At 46.5% G+C, this 19,567-nt stretch overlaps 1 protein-coding gene across 1 annotated transcript; it reads right to left on the bottom strand.

Moving 5' to 3' along the window:
- Positions 1-15,403: 15,403 nt before the first annotated feature.
- Positions 15,404-17,015, bottom strand: sstr3 (somatostatin receptor 3). Its single transcript, XM_034191152.1, is given in 2 exon segments — positions 15,404-16,197; positions 16,200-17,015. Coding segments are annotated over 2 exon segments (1,407 nt in total). The 5' UTR covers positions 16,903-17,015; the 3' UTR covers positions 15,404-15,493.
- Between the last annotated feature and the right edge of the window lie 2,552 nt (positions 17,016-19,567).

Here is a 19,567-nt window from a genome sequence, read left to right on the forward strand (position 1 = left end):
AAATTTTTAGAAAACCCTCCGCATTGGGGTTTTTTAGTCGTAGCCTCACGAAAATCGGTACACATGTTTACCATGCTAGGATGCTCAAAAAAGTCTGTTACTGTCATGGTAAAATGTCAACAGGAAGTCGGCCATTTTGATTTTAAGTTTCGATTTTGAGCAAATTTTTGCAGTTTTTGGCCATTTCCACTACCTACATTTGAACAAACTCCTCCTAGGGATTTCAGCCAATCGTCTTCAAATTTGGTCAACATCATCATGACCCAATGGTGATCAAAAGTTATCAAAAGAATGTAATTAGGTCAAAAGGCATGGCTGCTAGGGTTTGTCAAACTTGGGCGAACTTTTCGGGGCACGCTGTTTCACTTCGAACGGCTGTCACGCCCACAAACTTCATCGTAGATCCTTCAAACTTGCTGGACATGAGGGCTCTGCCCTGAACGTCTGCATATATTAACTTCCCACCTCTGCCATAGCGCCCCCCAGTGGTGGCGGGAAATGTCCTATTTTTACTTTAAGAGGTCCTGATGTCACATACTTAACCCAATCAACTTCATTCCACTTCTAAAACATGCAGAACAAGTTGATGAACGTACGCAATGAACACCGTGACATTACGAGTAACGGCGTCTGTGTGGCAGCGTGCCGAATATTGCCCATTCACCATGAAATTATGTTCTTCCTTTTGACGGCTTTAATTTTGTCATATCATCATGAAAATTGATACACGGGTCAAGCACGACAACCTCTTACAATTCATAGGGGCTTCGCCGATGGGCGGGGCAAAATGCCTCAATAGCGTCCCCTTCAACCTTTCAAAAAAACCCTCCCCATAGGGTTTTTTTTTTGTAGTAGGGAGATGCAAATTAGTACACATGTGTGACTTGCATAGACGTACAAAAAAGTCTCTTGGACCATGGGTCTACTCCAAACAGGAAGTCGGCCATTTTGAATTTTCTTGTCATTTTGGCGTGATTTCCACATGTTGTATTTGAACAAACTCCTCCTACGGATTTTGTCCAATGCACTTCAAATTTCTTCCAGATCATCCAGAGACGATCCTGATAAAAATTTATCGAAAGCTTTTCTTTATGTCGGTGGCTGCTATGGCGCCGCAATTTTGACCCTTTGCCATGGAACATTATCCTTAAACAGGTACTGATGTCACATTGTTAACCCCATCAACTTCCTTCCACTTCTAAAACATGCTGAACAAGTTGGTGAACGTAGCCGATGATCGCTGTGAAGTTACGAGTAACGGCGTCTGTGTGGCGACGTACCGAATATCGCCCCTTCACCATGAAATTACGTTCTTCCTTTTGACGGCTTTAATTTTTTCATATCATCATGAAAATTGATACACAGGTCAAGCATGACAACCTCTTACAATTCATATGGGCGTCGCCTATGGGCGGAGCAAAATGCCTCAATAGCACCCCCTTGAAATTTTCAAAAACCCCTCCCCATAGGGGTTTTTTGTAGTAATGAGATGAAAATTGGTACACGTGCGACTTGCATAGATGTACAAAAAAGTCTCTTGCACCATTGGTCTATTCCAAACAGGAAATCATGATGCCATGATTTCCACACGTTGTATTTGAATTAACTCCTCCTAGGGATTTTGTCCAATAGTAAGTCCCTTCGGCTGCTCCCTTGTTTGCACTCGGGGTCGCCACAGCAAATCCAAGGTGGATCTGCATGTTGATTTGGCACAGGTTTTACGCCGGATGCCCTTCCAATGCACTTCAAATTTCTTTCACAGCATCCAGAGATGATACTGACCAAAAGTTATTGAAAACTTTTCTCTATGTTGAAGGGTGTGGCCGCTACGGTGCCTTCACATGTATGATGACAGTTGGCCCCTGAACACACCTGGCCCCTCTGTTTGTCCACTGAGCGCCCCCTAGTGGATGAACCATCAACATGTCATAACTCCTTGATGCATTGTGTCATTTGTTTAAAATTTTAACTCTGTGATGAGTGGTTGCCCCTGTATGCACATGCCTACATGTGGTCACAAGGGCACCCACTGGCCTGGGTAGGTGGTCGCGCGGACGTCCTAGTTGCAGTCCTAGTTTTAAATTGTTTTTCAGTTAAGCAGCTCAATGTGGTCCCACAGGCACCAGCTGGTTTTTATGTTTTATTTATTCCACATCAGTGGCGTGATGTGGTGCACCTCGTACTGTGTTCCTGCTCAAAAGACACCATTGTGTACACAAACTCTTGCACGTCTGCCCATCGGTGCGATGTTTCTGGTCCACTAATTCGAATTGCTTCGCACTGTTTCACCATATTCGACCAAACTTCTCACTGTGTGTTAAGGCACCCTAATACTATTCAAAAATCAAGACCAAGCTTAAAAAAAAATCAAATGAGTGATTAGGAACAAAGATCAGCAATTTGGTTCTAACATATAGAATTAATCAAAGATTTACAAATAAAAAAGGGAACATAAAATGGATAATGATTACAAAGATGTCAATGTGTGATTACTGGTCTTTGGCAGAAGAATGCGCATTGTTCTTGTTTTTCTATAACCCCAATTCCAATGAAGTTGGGACATTGTGTAAAATGTAAATAAAAACAGAATACAATAATATGCAAATCCTCTTCAACCTATATTCAATTGAATACACCACAAAGACAAGATATTAAATGCAAAGAAAGAGTTCACCGCGCTTCTGCACAGCACAAACAAATCTGGTGCAACCAGGCAGGACCAATTTGTAAAAAAGAAGAAATAACTGGTGCAGCACAGAAATAAGTGCAAAAAGTCTTTAATAAGGTGCTGAAAAAAAATGTTCAAAGGGACTGACGTTTCGATGTGAGAGTCACATCTTCCTCAGAGTCTCCTCATGTGACTCTCACATCGTAACGTCAGTCCCTTTGAACTTTTTTCAGCACCTTATTAAAGACTTTTTGCACTTATTTCTGTGCTGCACCAGTTATTTCTTCTTTTTTTTTAACAAGATATTTAATGTTCAAACTGATAAACTTTATTGTTTTTGTACAAATATTTGCTCATTTTGAAATGGATGACTGCAACACATTTCAAGAAAGTTGTGACAGTGGTTTACCACTGTGTTTGTCAGGGATCGTGGTGGGCTGAAACCGGAAGCAGTAGGAGACCAATGCAGACTCACAGGCATGGTTGGTTTAGATGAATAACAGGCTGTATCTTGAAACCAGGCATTAGGTACGGTACACTGGCAGTCAGACATGGAAGCAGAGGTATCAGACATGGTACAGGCTGGGACATGGTCCATAAACCAGGCAGGGTTCATTCACATGGCGTCAAGGTATATAGCAGGCAAAACAAAGGCAGAGTCAAAATACAAGCAGAGTTCAGGATACGGCAAGGCGGAGATCAGAGCACAAAAGCAAGGTCAAAACACACAACAGCAAACTGGACAAGAACAAGAGGCGAGAAAGTGAACAAAGTCAACAATCGGGCAGTGAGCTGTGGAACTGTGAGGGTTTTTAAAGAGGAGCAAACTAATCTGGTTGATGTGAAGCAGGTGTGTGGAAAGTTCAGGAAAGAGGTGTGGTGAAGTGAACAAAGAAGAGAAAAGAAAGGCAAGAGAGTGCGAGAGGGCAAAACAAGAGAAGAGAGTGACAGAAAAACTGAGAAACAAGATGTGTGCAAAAAATGAATGTGAGCAAACCAAAAGGGGAAAAACTAAGAACTACCGTAACAAGAGGAAAACCAGGAAACTACTGCTTAAAACTAAAACTGGAATGGAACTGGTCTAATAAAAATGGCAGAAAAAACTATGCAATGAACAAAAAACAAAACAGGTGACAACTGAATAATACAATAAACAACAAATGGAACATAAACTGATAAGCAACATCAAAGATAAATAATAACAAAAACCTGTGACCGAGCGTATACAATAAATGTGATAAACAGAACAAACTAAAGAAAAAACAAAAACAAACTATAGAATAAATAAATGCAAAACAAAATGATAAGATAAAGAATGGAAGCAGTGACTACCTAGAAAGCAAAGCATTAAACAGAACCACACTGAGATTTACAAGAGAAAGAATAAACAAATCAAAACAAAACTATAAAACCATCAAGGACATAGTGCCAAAATCAGGACCTAAACCTGAGCCGGGGCCAAGCACGACAGAACCCCCCCCCCCACCAAGGCAGCCGACCCCTGAAGGCTGCCAACCCCCCCCCCCCCCCCCCCCCCAAAAAAACCCTGCACACACCTGACAATGGGTGGGATGGCGGGGGACTGGAGGTGGCAGGCAGGAAACCCCACAAAATGCCCATAAGGCAGGTGGCGGTATAGCAGAGGACCCCCCACAAACATAAGAGGAGCTGGAGACACGGGCCCGAACGGTCGACAAAAAATAGGAAGCCCACCAACCGGATGACCAAATGGCAGGCCCCGGGCCAAACGGACACCAGTACACTGGTCTGGGGTCTTATTGTGGCCCACAGGAGAGTCAGGAGGACGACCACTAGACCAATCATGATGCAATGATAAATCCGGGGGCCTATCAGTAAATTGAGCTGGAACTTAGGCGGGACAGGGATCAGGAACCAGACTGGGCATGCTAGAAGAGGGAACTTCCCTCTGGACTAAGAACGTCCTTGCGAGGACAGAACAGACATGAATCAATAACCCAAACAATATACTAAGAAAGGCACTACATGGAAAAACCCACTGTACAGCCAAAGTATACAAAAAACGAAACAATCGAAAAAGGGAAGGTCGTGAGGATTGTGGGGAATGATTGTACCAGGGGTGGGCCTGCATGTGGAAGGCACAAAACCCTGAACCTGTCTAAACTGATGTAAGGGCCATTTGTCCGTGGAAACTACAAAACTGTATCTGAAGGAGACATTAACTTGTGGAAGACTTTGAGTGCAAAGTTGACTGAAATGACCACTGTGTGGGGGAAAAGTATACAAAACTGCCAAAAACCAGCATAATAAAGACATAAGTGTCACCAGCAGGATGGCATGTGTATGCAGGAAACTGCCCAGGCCATGACATAAACTCCCAAGCCATTTAACAACCCGACACCTCCTGAGGAGCAAATTAATCCAGCCATGGACATATCCAGGCTGAGGATCTTTACTATGAAGTACCAAGTTGAAACAGTGAAAATGTGATGGGGTGGCAGTAGATCTACATGGTGAACTAATTAATTCCACAGGCCTCTTATGGACCCAGGAAATAAACCAACAAAGTGAGATGTTAATTTTCTCCCACACATATTGCAAATAATAAGAGAGCTCAGAGAACACCACTCTGAAACCTTGGATAAATAGCAAGATTGGTAATAACTTAGCATTAGAGGCCAGCCAGTGCCACGTGATGCCCAGTAAAAAGGCACGGCACAGTTCCCCCGGTGGACATGGGAAATGGTACAACAAAGTCAAAAAATACAAAAACAAAAAACTCAGTCTCGTTGATCATGGCAGCAACAGTTCTTGGTGGCTGGAACCTTGCTGATAGGGTGAGTGACGTATGGGGTGAGGAGAACTTCGGTGCCAGCCAGTCCACTGTTGTAACAGTCGGAGGTGCTGAGAACGTAGGAACGGCACTCATCATGGCTGTCTCAGCTGGTTCAGCAGATGATTGTGGGACAGTGTCTAAATCTGATGGCTTGGCTGGAGGTGGAGGTGAGGGACGCACTGCTGCAGAATGTAGAGCAGCGGCCGCACCATCAGAATCAGCTGGTCTGACTGTAGGCAGAAATAACGAAGCAGGAAGTGGGACGAGCTGTGACGTCATAGGCTGATCACATAGCTCTGGTGCTGTGGAAGCCGCAGCCGGTGAGAGCACTGCAGAAATTGCGGCTGTTGTTGCTGAACGCTGAGGAAGTGAATTCATTCCCAATGACTCTGCGGCCCCCAAAAGAGGCATGTTCCGCACTGAGGGATCAGGCAACATGGGAGCTTCAGTTCCCATGGGCATGGAGAGTGTGGTGACTGCCTGTTGGCATGGCGGCGTGTGGAGCTTCCGGGGAGCTGGTACCGGCCCTGTAGTTCCATCTGGTCGTGGACTTGATTCTCCGGGCTGATTTCGCTCCGTCAGCTTTTTCACGGAAGACCTCCGAGGAGCAGGTATAGGAGGCGGACAAGATGTTGGAGGAGCACACGGCCTTGGAGGTGCTACCGCTTCAGCAGACAACGTAATGGAGTGAGGTGTGTCAAGACAGGCAATGATGTCTGCTTCAAATAGGAAGTCCATCGGTCCTCGACACAGGTAGGCAACCGACCTTGCATAAACAGAGCTTTTATGTTGGTTAGCTCAGGGAATTCTGTGGCCATTTCTGGAGCAGCGATGAGAAGTTGATCTAACTTAGAAAAAATGTGCTGCTTGCTCCGCTTGCCTGGACTGTCCAGGAACTCAAAAAACAAGTCCTGAATCTTAAACAAAAGCTCTGCATTGCTCTGAGTAATGAGTCCTCTGTCTCTGATGAAGACTCGTCCTCCAGGTCTTCCCACTCTGCGTCATTGTCTGGTGGTGGATGAGTGGTTTGCAGATATAACTCAGGGTGCTTCACCCAGTCGGGCAGCCTATCTGCAGCAAATAAATTGTCCAGATCCTCTAGATCAGGAAAGTAGCGATAAAGCCAGGTGTTCGCTTCAACCACTTCCCAAGCCTGATCCAGGTAGTCAAACTTCTCGCCTGGGGAGTAGGTGTGGTGAAAACAGGTAAAGAAGAAGTGTATGTCAGCGAATACCTCTTTAAGTGCTGACATGTTGAGTTCTGGATCTGAGTCCGCAGCCTCCTGGTACTGGCCCGATTGTTCTGTCAGGGATCGTGGTGGGCTGAAACCGGAAGCAGTAGGAGACCAATGCAGACTCACAGGCATGGTTGGTTTAGATGAATAATAGGCTGTATCTTGAAACCAGGCATTAGGTACGGTACACTGGTAGTCAGACATGGAAGCAGAGGTATCAGACATGGTACAGGCTGGGACGTGGTCCATAAACCAGGCAGGGTTCGTTCACATGTCATCAAAGTATATAGCAGGCAAAACAAAGGCAGTCAAAATACAAGCAGAGTTCAGGATACGGCAAGGCGGAGATCAGAGCACAAAAGCAAGGTCAAAACACACAAGAGCAAACTGGACAAGAACAAGAGGCGAGAAAGTGAACAACGTCAACAATCGGGCATTGAGCTGTGGAACTGTGAGGGTTTTTAAAGAGGAGCAAACTAATCAGGTTGATGTGAAGCAGGTGTGTGGAAAGTTCAGGAAAGAGGTGTGGTGAAGTGAACAAAGAAGAGAGAAGAAAGGCAAGAGAGTGTGAGAGGGCAAAACAAAGCAGTGCAAAACAAGAGAAGAGAGTGACAGACAAACTAACTGAGAAACAAGACATGTGCAAAAAATGAATGTGAGCAAACCAAAAGGGGAAAAACTAAGAACTACCGTAACAAGAGGAAAACCAGGAAACTACTGCTTAAAACTAAAACTGGAATGGAACTGGTCCAATAAAAATGGCAGAACAAACTATGGAATGAACAAAAAACAAAACAGGTGACAAGTGAATAATACAATAAACAACAAATGGAACATAAACTGATAAGCAACATCAAAGAAAAATAATAACAGAAACCTGTGACCGAGCGTATACAATAAATGTGATAAACAGAACAAAACTAAATAAACCTAAAGGACCATGACAAAACAAATATGAAAACAAACTATAGAATAAATAAATGTGAAACAAAATGATAAGATAAAGAATGGAAGCAGTGACTACCTAGAAAGCAAAACAAAGCATTAGACAGAACCACACTGAGATTTACAAGAGAAAGAATAAACAAATGAAAACAAAACTATAAAACCATAAAAGACGTAGTGCCAAAATCAGGACCTAAACCCTGAGCCGGGGCCAAGCACGACAGTGTTACATCACCAATGCTCAACGAACACCTGTTTGGAAAAAATAGTTCAAAAACAATGTTCTCAAGGTTCAGTTGCAAAGATTTTAGGGATTCCATCATCTACAGTCCATAATATAATCAGAAGATTCAGAGAATCTGGAGAACTTTCTACACTTAAGCAGCAAGGCCGAAAACCAACATTGAATGCCCGAGACCTTCGACCCCTCAGGCAGCACTGCATTAAAAAACGACATCATTGTGTAAAGGATCTTACCGCGTGGGCTCAGGAACACTTCAGAAAACCATTGTCAGTTAACACAGTTCGTTGCTACATCTACAAGTGCAAGTTAAAATTCTACCATGCAAAGCGAAAGCCATACATCAACAACATCCAGAAACACCGCTGCCTTCTCTGGGCCGGAGCTCATTTGTAATGGACAGACACAAAGTGGAAAAGTGTGCTGTGGTCTGAGTCCACATTTGAAATTGTTTTTGGAAATCATGGACGTCGTGTCCTCCGGACAAAAGAGGAAAAAGACCATCCAGATTGTTACCAGTGTAAATTTCAACAGCCAGCATCTGTGATGGTATGGGGGTGTGTTAGTGCCCATGGCATGGACAACTTACACATCTGTGATGGCACCATCAATGCTGAAAGGTACATCCAGATTTTGGAGCAACACATGCTGCCATTTAAGCAACGTCTTTTTCAGGGACGTCCCTGCTTATTTCAGCAAGACAATGCCAAGCCACATTCTGCACGTGTTACAACAGAGTGGCTTCATAGTAAAAGAGTGCGGGTACTAGACTAGCCTGCCTGCAGTCCAGACCTGTCGCCCATTGAAAATGTGTGGTACATTATGAAGCACAAAATACGACAACGGAGACCCCGGACTGTTGAACAACTGAAGTCGTACATCAAGCAAGAATGGGAAAGAATTCCACCTACAAAGCTTCAACAATTAGTGTCCTCAGTTCCCAAACACTTATTGAGTGTTGGTAGAAGGAAAGGCAATGTAACACAGTGGTAAACATACCACTGTCCCAGCTTTTTTGAAACGTGTTGCATGCATCCATTTCAAAATGCACAAATATTTGCACAAAAACAATAAAGTTTATCAGTTTGAACATTAAATATCTTGTCTTTGTGGTGTATTCAGTTGAATATAGGTTGAAGAGGATTTGCAAATCATTGTATTCTGCTTTATTTACATTTTACACAACATCCCAACTTCATTGGAAATGGGGTTGTAGATAAATATTCGGTTGAACCGGACTTAAATACTTTAAGACAATAAGTTAACTGAAATCTTTGAGTTGAAGTAAGTCTTCATGCTTTAAGAAGAGAGCGCCACTTCCAGAATGTGTCTGTGTGTCATGCCCTGCCCCTTGTCCGAGCTTATGTCTTGGTGTGTCCCCTGTCTGTGTCCACGTTCCCCTTCACTGTTTGACCATGTAGCCCTGACCCCTGTCTTCTGTTATTTAGGAAATAACCCTGTTGTGTCTGATGATTTGCAGACATTCATGCTGGTTTTACGGTCACAAATTCAGCTTTAGCGGAGCTGGTGAAACAGTTATTTGTGACCGTAATTCAACATGAACATCTGCAAATCATCAGATTCAAGGGGGTCATTCACATTCTAATCCAATTCCATTGTTTGCACAGTTTATTTTTCTGTAAGTTATTCAGTCAGTGAGGCTTACCGTCAAGGCAGCATTGCTCCAACAGCGGTCAGGGCGCAGAGTAATCCATCAAATGTGAAAATCCATCAAATGTGAAAATCCATCAAATGTAAAACATAATTCTGTATCAGAATCCACATCAATACTGCCATATGGTAGCTTAAATTCACCCATTTTGGCCTGTCTTAGCTATGCAGCTTTCTCTCACTGTGAGCTATCTGCGTAGCAGCATACTGGGTCAGGAAGCAGAGTAATACATGAAATGTGAAATGGTCAAATATTTTGCGACCGTACACCTGATATTATACGGTGAAATCTCACACGATTGACCAATCAGATTTGCGGAAAAAATGTAATTGGATTAGAATATACTTTAGTCACTTATGGAATTATCTGTTTATTATACTTTTGCCACGCGTTGAGTTCTGTTCTCATTTCTGTTCCACCCTTTAGTTTTCTTGTTGATCTCTTCTCAGTTCTTACCTTTGCTTAGTTCCTTTCATGTGTGGGTTTTTGCATTTTCTTCATCCTGTATTTGGGTTTATCTCTCTTTTGCACTCTCTTGCCTCCCGTTTTCCGTCATCTTTCATTTGTCTGACCCCGCCCCCTTCCTGAATCTTTTCACACCTGTGTGTTGGGAAAGTGTAGGTACACGGACCCACAACAGGGGGCGCAAATGAACGGACAATGGAGTAGGTCAAATAACAACACTTTACTGTTGTGAATGCGCACAACAAATACAACAGATTACAACAATGGTCAAAAAGTCAATTCACAAAGATGTCGTGTGGGCAGGCTCGAAGATAGGAGACGTCTGTCCAAAGCAGAACCGGAACCACACGATTTCCTCCGCCACCAGACCCCGGGGATACTGGAGCCGCCAAGTCCCGAACTCCCAGGTGGCCACTGCCTCCGCGTGTCGGACCTGGTACTGCTGGCGAGGAACAACAAACAATTAAATGTGGGCGCGTTTGCACCCAGCAATCCACACGGCAGGAAAACTACCTCCACCTCTCGTTGGAAAAAGAAACAGAATATCCGCTGTCCAACACACACAAGCAACAGATATTCACAGTCAGAAACACAGTCAGCTGAGAACGTTACCTTCCAGGTAGAACGATATCTCGGCAAAGAGGTGGAGACGTCGTCCTGCTGATGTACCCCTGCTGATCAGATGATTGGTAACAGCTGTTGCAGGTGATGCGTGACAGCTGTCACCCTGGCTGCTCCTGTGCGGCGGCTGCGCCCTCTGGTGCCTGGAGCCCGCACTCCAGACAGGGCGCCCTCTGGTGGTGGGCCAGCAGTACCTCCTCTTCTGGCGGCCCACACAACAGGACCCCCCCCCTCAACGGGCGCCTCCTGGCGCCCGACCAGGCTTGTCCGGGTGGCGGCGGTAGAAATCGGCCAGGAGGGCCGGGTCCAGGATGAAGCTCCTCTTCACCCAGGAGCGTTCTTCGGGATCGTACCCCTCCCAGTCCACCAAATACTGGAAGCCCCGGCCCATCCTACGGACATCCAAGAGCCGGCGTACAGTCCAAGCCGGCTCGCCATCGATGATCCGGGCAGGAGGCGGCGCCGGACCCGGAGTACAGAGGGGTGAGGTGTGATGCGGTTTTATTCTGGACACATGAAACACAGGGTGGATCCGCAGTGAGGTTGGAAGCTGAAGCCTCACAGCGGCTGGACTGATGACCTTGAGGATCCTGAAAGGGCCGATGTAACGGTCCTGTAGCTTGGGGGAGTCCACTTTGAGGGGAATGTCCTTTGTGGATAACCACACCTCCTGCCCTGGCCGATACGCAGGGGCCGGGGTCCGCCGACGGTCTGCATGGGCTTTAGCCCTCGTCCGGGCCTTTAGCAGAGCAGAACGGGCGGCACGCCACACCCGACGGCACTTCCGCAGGTGGGCCTGGACCGAGGGCACACCGACCTCTCCCTCAACCACCGGAAACAACGGGGGCTGATACCCCAGACACACCTCAAAAGGGGAGAGGCCGGTGGCTGAAGACACCTGGCTGTTATGGGCATACTCGATCCAGGCCAAATGGGTACTCCAGGCCGCCGGGTGCGTGGCAGTCACGCAGCGCAAGGCCTGTTCCCCCTCCTGGTTTACCCGTTCTGCTTGCCCGTTGGTCTGAGGGTGGTACCCGGACGAGAGACTCACCGTGGCCCCCAGTTCCCGGCAGAAGCTCCTCCAGTCTTGCGAGGAGAACTGGGGACCGCGATCGGAGACGATGTCTGTTGGAATCCCATGCAGCCGGACGACGTGGTGGACCAGGAGGTCCGCTGTCTCCTGGGCTGTTGGGAGCTTCGGTAGGGCCACGAAGTGGGCCGCCTTGGAGAATCGGTCCACTATCGTGAGGATGGTGGTGTTACCCTGGGACGGCGGGAGACCCGTGACAAAATCCAGGCTGATGTGGGACCAGGGGCGATGAGGCACAGGCAGCGGCTGGAGTAATCCTGATGCCCTGCGATGGTCAGCCTTGCCCCTGGCGCAGGTGGTGCAGGCCTGGATATAATCCCGGACGCCGGCCTCTAGGGACGCCCACCAGAAGCGCTGCCGGACAACTGCCACGGTTCTTCGCACTCCTGGATGACAGGAGAGCTTGGAGCCGTGACAGAAGTCCAGGACTGCAGCCCTAGCTTCTGGTGGGACGTATAGTTTGTTCTTCGGCCCAGTTCCGGGGTCCGGGCTTCGTGCCAGGGCCTCCCGGATGGTTCTCTCTACGTCCCAGGTGAGGGTGGCCACGATAGTGGACTCCGGGATGATGGGTTCCGGTGGATCCAACAACTCCGCTTTGACTTCATCTTCATGTACCCGGGACAAGGCATCCGATTTCTGGTTTTTGGTCCCGGGACGGTAGGTGATCCGGAAGTCAAAACGGCCGAAGAACAGTGACCAGCGGGCTTGCCTGGGGTTCAGCCGCTTAGCGGTCCTGATATACTCCAGGTTCCGGTGGTCAGTGAAAACCGTGAATGGCACGGACGTTCCCTCCAACAGATGTCTCCACTCTTCAAGAGCCTCTTTCACCGCAAGGAGTTCTCGATTGCCGACGTCATAGTTCCGTTCGGCCGGGGTCAACCTGCGGGAAAAATAGGCACACGGGTGAAGGACCTTATCGGTCTTCCTGCTCTGGGAAAGCACAGCTCCTATCCCTGAGTCCGAGGCGTCCACTTCAACCACTAACTGGCGACTAGGATCGGGCTGCACCAGAACGGGTGCAGACAAGAAGCGTCGTTTCAACTCCTTGAACGCGGCATCGCAACGATCCGACCAGGTGAAGGGGATTTTTGGTGAGGTCAGGGCTGTCAGGGGGCTAACTACCTGACTGTAGCCCTTAATGAACCTCCTGTAGAAATTTGCAAAGCCGAGGAACTGTTGCAGCTTCCTACGGCTAGTGGGTTGGGGCCAGTCTCTCACCGCCGCAACCTTGGCCAGATCAGGAGCAACGGAGTTGGGGGAGATGATAAACCCCAGGAAGGACAAAGAAGTGCGGTGAAACTCGCACTTCTCGCCCTTCACAAACCGCCGGTTCTCCAACAACCGCTGCAGGACCTGACGTACATGAGTCTCAGGATCCGGAGAAAAGATGAGTATATCGTCTAGATATACGAAGACGAATCGGTGCAGGAAATCCCGCAAGACATCATTAACCAATGCTTGGAACATCGCGGGGGCGTTTGTGAGGCCGAACGGCATGACCAGGTACTCAAAGTGACCTAAGGGGGTGTTAAATGCCGTCTTCCACTCGTCTCCCTTCCGGATCCGAACCAGGTGATACGCATTTCTAAGATCTAGCTTCGTGAATATTTGGGCTCCATGCAGGGGCGTGAACACTGAATCCAACAAGGTCAACGGGTATCGATTACGAACCGTGATTTCGTTCAGTCCCCTATAATCAATGCATGGACGAAGTCCGCCGTCTTTTTTACCCACAAAAAAGAAACCTGCACCCATCGGGGAGGTGGAATTCCGGATCAACCCGGCGGCTAAAGAGTCCCGGATGTAGGTCTCCATTGATTCGCGCTCAGGTCGTGAGAGGTTGTACAGCCTGCTGGCGAGGAACAACAAACAATTAAATGTGGGCGCGTTTGCACCCAGCAATCCACACGGCAGGAAAACTACCTCCACCTCTCGTTGGAAAAAGAAACAGAATATCCGCTGTCCAACACACAAGCAACAGATATTCACAGTCAGAAACACAGTCAGCTGAGAACGTTACCTTCCAGGTAGAACGATATCTCGGCAAAGAGGTGGAGACGTCGTCCTGCTGATGTACCCCTGCTGATCAGATGATTGGTAACAGCTGTTGCAGGTGATGCATGACAGCTGTCACCCTGGCTGCTCCTGTGCGGCGGCTGCGCCCTCTGGTGCCTGGAGCCCGCACTCCAGACAGGGCGCCCTCTGGTGGTGGGCCAGCAGTACCTCCTCTTCTGGTGGCCCACACAACACTGTGTCTCATTTCCCTAAATCACCCCCTGTGTTATTTAAACCATTTGTGTTTCCTCCAGACTTTTCCAGTTTGTTGTGCCTTTTGGCCTTACACTTTTGCCTTCGTTCTAGTCCTTTTTTTGTCATAACTCTGTTTGCCAAACCATGTACAACCTTGCTTAGTTTTTTGACCTCGATCTTCTCTCTGCCCTTGAACTCTGTCGATCTGTGATTTTGAACCTTGCTTGTTTTTGACCACGCCTCTGCCTCACATCTGTCTGTCACCTTTGCATCGCCTACTGTCATCCTGTGTACTGAACCTTTGCCCATTCATAAAATAAAGTTTTTTTTGATAACTCCAACTCCTGTGTCCGTTAGTCCACATTTGTGTCCACTTCCTGTTTGTTCCACACCACAACAGAGCCTGACACTGTGTGGTGTAACTGCATGGCTCCTCATATGTATCCAAATCAGACAGGGAGCAATCTGTAACATTTGTATTGTCATATAATTAAAATTACTCATGTTAGATTAAAGACAGAGTACCAAACTCAAATACTTTCCAAACCCATTATTTATATTGAAGATTTTTTTTAAGCTTAATTTCACGTTATATCATCCAAGTACAGTGTAACACTTAAATCTTCATGTAAAAATGATTCATAGTAAAATATTCACTTTAAATTGTTTCCAGTTGAGCTCTGTATGATGTCACAAAGCATTTATATTCAGAATGCCCCATTATGGTCTAAGGTACTAAAATCTCCAATGACAAACAGTATATTCAAAGTTGTGTCTCAGTCCACCATCTGTCTGAATCAGGCAGAATTTGCTTCAACAAATGTCCTCTCTGATGTTTGTCCATCTGTTTCAAAATGTCACTTTACCATATAATGCTTGAAACATTGGATCATTTCTTCCCCACAAGAGTGACATTTTTTCAACCTTGAAAAGAGAGAAGCAGCAGGTTTTTTTTAATTGTTGTTGCTAAAGTCACAAATATCAGCTATGTAACAGCTTTCACTAATTTTAAGTAACGTCTTGCAAGGTCAAAGTTCAGCAGTATATATGTAAGCGGATACACACCACATTTCATGTACAATCCAAAATAATGATGTAGCGTGAAAGCATGGGAATACTTTGTCAATTAAATATACAGTCAAAGGAACTGTCTGAACATTGGTGTTTTGGTGAAAATACTCAGATTTGAGGAATTACTGTCCTGTGATGCAATTATATAAAAAAAGCTCAAGGTCAAACAGGTACATGTGACAGTAGTGAATGAAGGCACAAACTGTTACAATCAGTTCCCCGTATTTACATTTTATGTACAGTCATATTATCTGGGAGTTGTTAAAACTTTAAGAAATGTTGTCATTTTGTCAAAATCACATTTCTAAGGCGCATCTAAGTTTTTGAAAGCTTTTTTTTTTCTGATGGGCTCTTGCAGCATCTGGCTGAAGGTCAGTGCACCTCCTTCAGAGTTCACGTCTGGTTAACTCTGTGTTTTACACTATAAGTAACTTATCTCCAGTGAGGCGTTCTCTTCCAAGGCTTCGTCTGACAGGGTCTTCACGCTGCCATTGTTGGCTCCATTGAGAAGTAGTGGTACAGCCAGCGTGGACGTGCTGACCAAGTCTTTCCCTTTGATGTCCCGAACTTTGTCCGGGGACAACATAGCTGTTGCTCCTGGATTTGCTCCTTTAGCCGATGAAATGGCCTGGGAACTTTCTTGCTGAAAGCTACTGTTGCCATTTTGGGCGATTTTGTAGATTTCAGTCATTCCTGACACGTCTTCTTCTTCATCCTCCGCTTCATCTTGAATTCCTCGTCTCAGGCTCTCACGGGGCATGAGTGCCCTCCTCCCCTCCTCCTCCTGCTGCTGCTGGTGGTGCGTGGGCACATGGTTCTCCACCTTACGTGTAGAGCGGCAGAGGGCTTTTCGGAAACCCCGCTTGAAGTTGTCTGACAAGAAGCCATAGACGATGGGGTTGGCACAGCTGTTTGCATAGCCGAGTACGACAACAAATGAGTAAAGGCCTTGGTATTGTGGAGGCAGCAACACCAGCAGGTTGATGATGTTGAGGGCGTAGAAAGGCAACCAGCAGAAAGCAAAAACAGCCACAACAATTACAACCATGCGCGTCACTTTGCGTTCAGAGCGCCCTCTTCTGGTTGAAGTAGCATGTACTTTTCGACCTGAGCTGCGAATCTTAAAACAATGAGCAGGTAACAGAGGCAGATGATAAGAAGAGGGCAGAAGAATCCAACCGTGGAGGTATAGATGATAAAGGCCGCTCCCCAGATTTTTACCGGCTCAGGCCAGGAGATGTTGCAGGTGCCTCCTTCTTTCTCGATATTGGCAAATATACCCACAGGCAAAACAACTAGAAATGAAAGCGCCCACACTGTGCCATTCACAATTTTGGCCACCTGAGGGCGTCTCCATTTAGAGGAGCGAATTGGATGGACCACAGCTAAGTAGCGGTCAATACTCATTACAGTCAGGCAGAAAATGCTGGTGAACTGATTGATGGAGTCAACAGTCATGACCAAACGGCACATAAAAGGGCCAAAAGGCCATGAATGCAGGGTGTTGTGGACCGCCAGGAAAGGCAAGCCCAGCATGAATAGCTCATCCGCAATGGCCAGGTTGAGAATGTAGATGTTGGTCACAGACTCTGTCTTTGAGTAGTGGAGCACAATGTGGATGACTAATGTGTTTCCAGTGAGGCCAACGATGCAAACAATGATATATATGAGTGGAATGAGGACCCCCGCTATGCTGGGCCCTGAAGAAACATCTGGGACAGTGGCATTGGTGGAGTTGAACAGCGTCTCATTGAGAAAGGTGTCATTGAACATGAGCAGGCATGGTGTAAGACGAGGACAGGGGGTCGCCAAGCTGTCGTTCTCCAACATCACATCAGTTATCTCCAGCCCGGCGAGCGAGACCTTGTGTGGTGATGCAGTTGCGTCAGCTCTCGCCCATCTGTCCTGAAGGGGATGGAAGGAAATAAATCAGTTTTCAGAACTATATACGAGGTCTGTTAGAAAAGTATGGGACCTTTTTATTTTTTTCAAAAACCTGATGGATTTGAATCACGAGTGCTTGCATGAGCCAACCTTGAACCTTCGTGCGCATGCGTGAATTTTTTCACGGCTGTCGATTGCGTCATTTGCTTGTAAGCAGCCTTTGTGTGAGGATGGGTGTAGTCTCTCATCGTTTTTTTTTTTTGCAAGGAAATGGTGGAATGACTAGAGCAGCGCGACTGCATCAAATTTTGCCAGAAATTGGGCGACAACCAGGTGGAAACCATTCGGATTATTCAGACGGCTTTCTGTGACGATGCTATGGGCATCACACAGATTAAGGAGCGGTACAACCAGTTTAAAGACGTCGGCACAACGGTGGAGAGCGCACCGCGCTCCGGGCAGCCATCAACATGCTGAAATGACCAGATCATTTCCAAAGTGAACGCTGTGGTGATGTGGGACCGTCGTGTGATTATCTGAGAAATTGCAGAACAGGTGGACATCAGCACTTTTTCGGTACATTCCACTGTGACCGAAGATTTTCCCATGAAAAGTGTTGCAGGGAAATTCATGCCGATGGCTTGGGCATGAAGCTGATGGCGGAACAAAAGCGCCACCGTGTTGAAGTCTCACAGGACATGTTGTCCACCATTTGGAAGATTCAGACGGCTTTTGGTGGTTTTTCAGTCGTGTGACTATCCGAGAAATTGTGGATGAGGTGAGCATGTCACAACATGTCCTGTGAGACTTCAACACAGTGGCGCTTTTGTTCCGCCATCAGTTTCATGCCCAAGCCATGAATTTCGCTGCAACTCTTTTCATGGCAAAATCTTCGGTCACAGTGGAATGTGCTGATGTCCACCTCTTCCGCAATTTCTCGGATAGTCACACGACGGTCCCACATCACCACAGCGTTCACTTTGGAAATGATCTGGTCATTTCAGCATGTTGATGGCCGCGCGCGCTCTCCACCATTGTGAAGCCGTCTTTAAACCGGTTGTACGGCTCCTTAATCTGTGTGATGCCCATAGCATCATCACCAAAAGCCATTTGAATAATCCGAATGGTTTCCACCTGGCTGTCGCCCAGTTTCTGGCAAAATTTGATGCAGTTGCGCTGCTTCAGTCTTTCAACCATTTCCTTGCAAAGAAAAAACGACAAGAGACTACACCCATCCTCACACAAAGGCTGCTTACAAGCAAATGACGCAATCGACAGGCTTGAAAAAATTTGCGCATGCGCACGAAGGTTCAAGGTTGGCTCATGCAAGCACTCGTGATTCAAATCCATTAGGTTTTTGAAAAAATAAAACGGTCTGATACTTTTGTAACAGACCTCGTATTTGGAATTATGGTTGCTTCAGGACTGAGCAGAACAAAAGGAAAACAAAAAGGACAAGACATTGGTGTGATTTTTATCTCAAGTGAAACTGAAATATCAACAATTGACTCAAGTGTTCAACACCTTTGTGCTTTTTATGGAAAATGTGCAAATTTACACATTCTAAGCACCCCTTCACACATAGTACGAATAAGTACAACTCAGGGCGACTCACGGCGAAACAGCTCATATGAGCAAAGCACATAAACATCGCACCGACGGGCAGGCGTGCATGATCCTGGTGAAACAATTTGTGCATGTGATGGTGTCTTTTGAGCAGGAACACAGTGCGAGCAGCTGCACCACATCACACTGCTGATGTGGAGAACAATCAAATAAAAACCAGTTGTATAATTAGTGAATATCACTGGGTTGATATAAATAATACATAAAAGGGGACACAATACAGAACCCCGCGGTTAAATAACCCTGGTTAAAAAATGTCTGTCACGGGATACAAAAACATAAGCTCTGATTACCAGACAGAAACATTACCACTGCACTACCATCACTGGCCTATAATCAGTGTGGAAAAATGCCTGAAAACAACAAAGACATGGAGGAGGTGCACTGTGTGCAGCCGCTGCTGCCCGGCACAAAGGCGAAAGATGTTTTATATATGTCCACGTGAGGACAGCAGGCAGAGACACACGCCTCATGGAGGAATTTCCTAAGTTCATGTCCTTCCAAACACGGAACATGTCCTGCAGCTGGGATGTCCAGGAGCAGAGGTCTGCACAGCCATGGCTGTGAGTGGACACTCCTCCCCCCATCCGTTCAGTGCCCAAGCCAATGTGTCACACCCTCTGTTATGTGGTCATTCATTTTTGTTATCTGTTATGTAATTGCGTATGTAGGTATTGTCATAATTATTATTTATTTAACTGTCCTGGTGGTGGTTTGTGTGTTTGTAATGTGTGCACTGAACCATCATCCAGCTGTCAGTGTGATGTGATCAGGTGACAGGCCCCTCCCCGTGCTGTGTGAAATCAGACCTCGCTGTCCAGCCCCCATGTGATCAGATCTGTACATACATATAAGCATTTTACGTGCACACATGTGAGACACATGCACCACATGTGTTGCTTTTTGCAAAGCCATACTCGTGGGGGCACTGAGCCAAATTTCACATCCAGCTCGACAGTGATCGTCTGCTGACCGTTTTCGTGAT

Source organism: Thalassophryne amazonica, chromosome 16 (genome assembly GCF_902500255.1).
Source record: "Thalassophryne amazonica chromosome 16, fThaAma1.1, whole genome shotgun sequence".
NCBI classification, from domain to species: domain Eukaryota; kingdom Metazoa; phylum Chordata; class Actinopteri; order Batrachoidiformes; family Batrachoididae; genus Thalassophryne; species Thalassophryne amazonica.